This window comes from Morus notabilis, unplaced genomic scaffold (assembly GCF_000414095.1).
Source record: "Morus notabilis unplaced genomic scaffold, ASM41409v2 C11452949, whole genome shotgun sequence".
In the NCBI taxonomy this organism is placed as follows: Eukaryota; Viridiplantae; Streptophyta; class Magnoliopsida; order Rosales; family Moraceae; genus Morus; species Morus notabilis.
Window position 1 is genome coordinate 230 of NW_010387464.1, and position 1,861 is coordinate 2,090.

Below are 1,861 nucleotides of genomic sequence, written 5' to 3' on the forward strand. Positions count from 1 at the left end.
GAAAATATGTATACTTTAATAGAAATGATTTATAAAAAGAGTTTAGTCATTTCTCTACCTAATTAATTATATCTCCTCTCTTTATGTGAAAATGAAGGTGTTCTAAAATTTTTGGGTATTATAGATTCCAAGTTTTACATATATAATTGAAATGAAATGTCCAAAGAGGGCGGGGTAGGAAAAGGATAAGAAGAAAATCGGATGTAAATATATATATATATATATATATATTATTTGATAACATAACTTGTGCACTATAAATAAGCTTGGGTTGCACTAGACGACGTTTATTTGTTTTATATTCAACAGAAGATCTTTATGGTTTTCTAGTTGTTCACCATGGCATCTGCTTCAAAATCCCAATATTTCCACTTCTCCAATCTCGTTCTCTTCATCATCCTTTTAAGCTCAAAAAATATTATAGCGGCACAAGATCAAAAACCACCTCAAGCCTTCTATATTCCCATCACAAAAGACTCAAAAACCCTCCAATACTTGGCTTCAATCCAAATCGGAACTCCTCCGGCCACCGTCGACGCCGTGATCGATCTCGGAGGACAGTTTCTGTCGTTAGCCTGCGACAAATACAACTCCTCAACGACACGCCGTTCTGTCCCATGTGACTCCAGCGAGTGCAAGACAGTACTAGGGCATGCACAGAGCAAAAAGCGTTGTGGCTCAAACGACACATGTTCTCTGTCGTCGTTTAACCCCTTCAACAAGAACGCCGTGGCAGCGGGCGAGCTAAGCGACGAGATCGTCGCCGTGCATTCGACGGACGGGACGGCGTCGCTTCCAGCTACTTACTCCACTCACTTGGTTTTCTCTTGCGCAGATTCTAACAGCTTATTGAAAGGCCTGGCCAAGGGAGGTAATGGAATTCTTGGCCTCGGAAGAAAAACACCGCAAATGTCGCTACCGACGAAGCTCTCCTCAGCGTATAATCTTCCTCCGAAGTTCGCACTCTGCGTGCCTTCGTCGAACGAGTACGGTTTCGGAGACCTTTTCGTCGGCGGCGGGCCTTATTTGTTTCCCGGCGGTAATGACGCGTCCAAAGGGCTTGTCTACACCCCACTCGCTGAATCATCTGAAGGCGAGTATTTTGTTTACGTTAAAGCAATCAAAATAGACAAAAGGGTTGTCCATAATTTCGACACTTCTTTGCTTGCCATCAACCAAAAAGGAATTGGCGGGACAAAGATTAGTACGGCAACTCCGTTTGGCGTTTTGCATAGCTCAATCTACAAGGCTGTTGTTGGTGATTTTGTGAAGAGAGCCGCGGCGAGGAATATCACTAGGGTTACGCCGGTGGCCCCGTTCGGCGCTTGTTTTAGTACTAAGAATTTGCATTGGACAAAGGCGGGACCGAGGGTGCCGGTGATCGATCTCGAGCTACCAGGAAACATGGTAAGTTTGAATTGGAGGATCGAAGGTGCTAATTCAATGGTGAGAGTCAACAAATACGTTTTGTGCTTGGGATTTGTTGATGGTGGATCAAAGGCAAAGGCTTCAATCGTCTTGGGCGGGCATCAATTGGAGGACAACTTTTTGGAGTTTGATCTGTCGAGAACAATGCTTGGTTTTACTTCTTCACTTCTGCCTCGAGATGAAACCTGCTCACACGTCAGGAATCTCTAAAGCAACCTCTATTCATCCCGCTACTCACACAAGATAAATCTCGTTATGTGAGTAGGTAGGACCCATATAGGATTTTATCCTGTCGGAATAAATATTATTTCTCATCTTTAAATTTAGATAACATTAATGTGGTAATGCGTTCTTATCATCTTTATCAAGTCGTTATGTGTGCGGTCCAAGAGCAACTCATCAATATCAGAGTACTAAATCAATGTAGCTTTTT

The 1,861-nt window shown here is 43.0% G+C and overlaps 1 protein-coding gene across 1 annotated transcript; it reads left to right on the forward strand.

Moving 5' to 3' along the window:
• Positions 1-339: 339 nt before the first annotated feature.
• On the forward strand, positions 340-1,638 carry LOC112095272 (basic 7S globulin-like). The gene has a single exon (XM_024176955.1). It carries the CDS (start codon positions 340-342, stop codon positions 1,636-1,638), a length of 1,299 nt encoding a protein of 432 aa, XP_024032723.1.
• Positions 1,639-1,861: the final 223 nt, after the last annotated feature.

Coding starts and splice junctions, on each gene's coding strand:
- LOC112095272 (XM_024176955.1), top strand. CDS start 340: ATGGCATCTGCTTCAAAATCCCAATATTTCCACTTCTCCAATCTCGTT.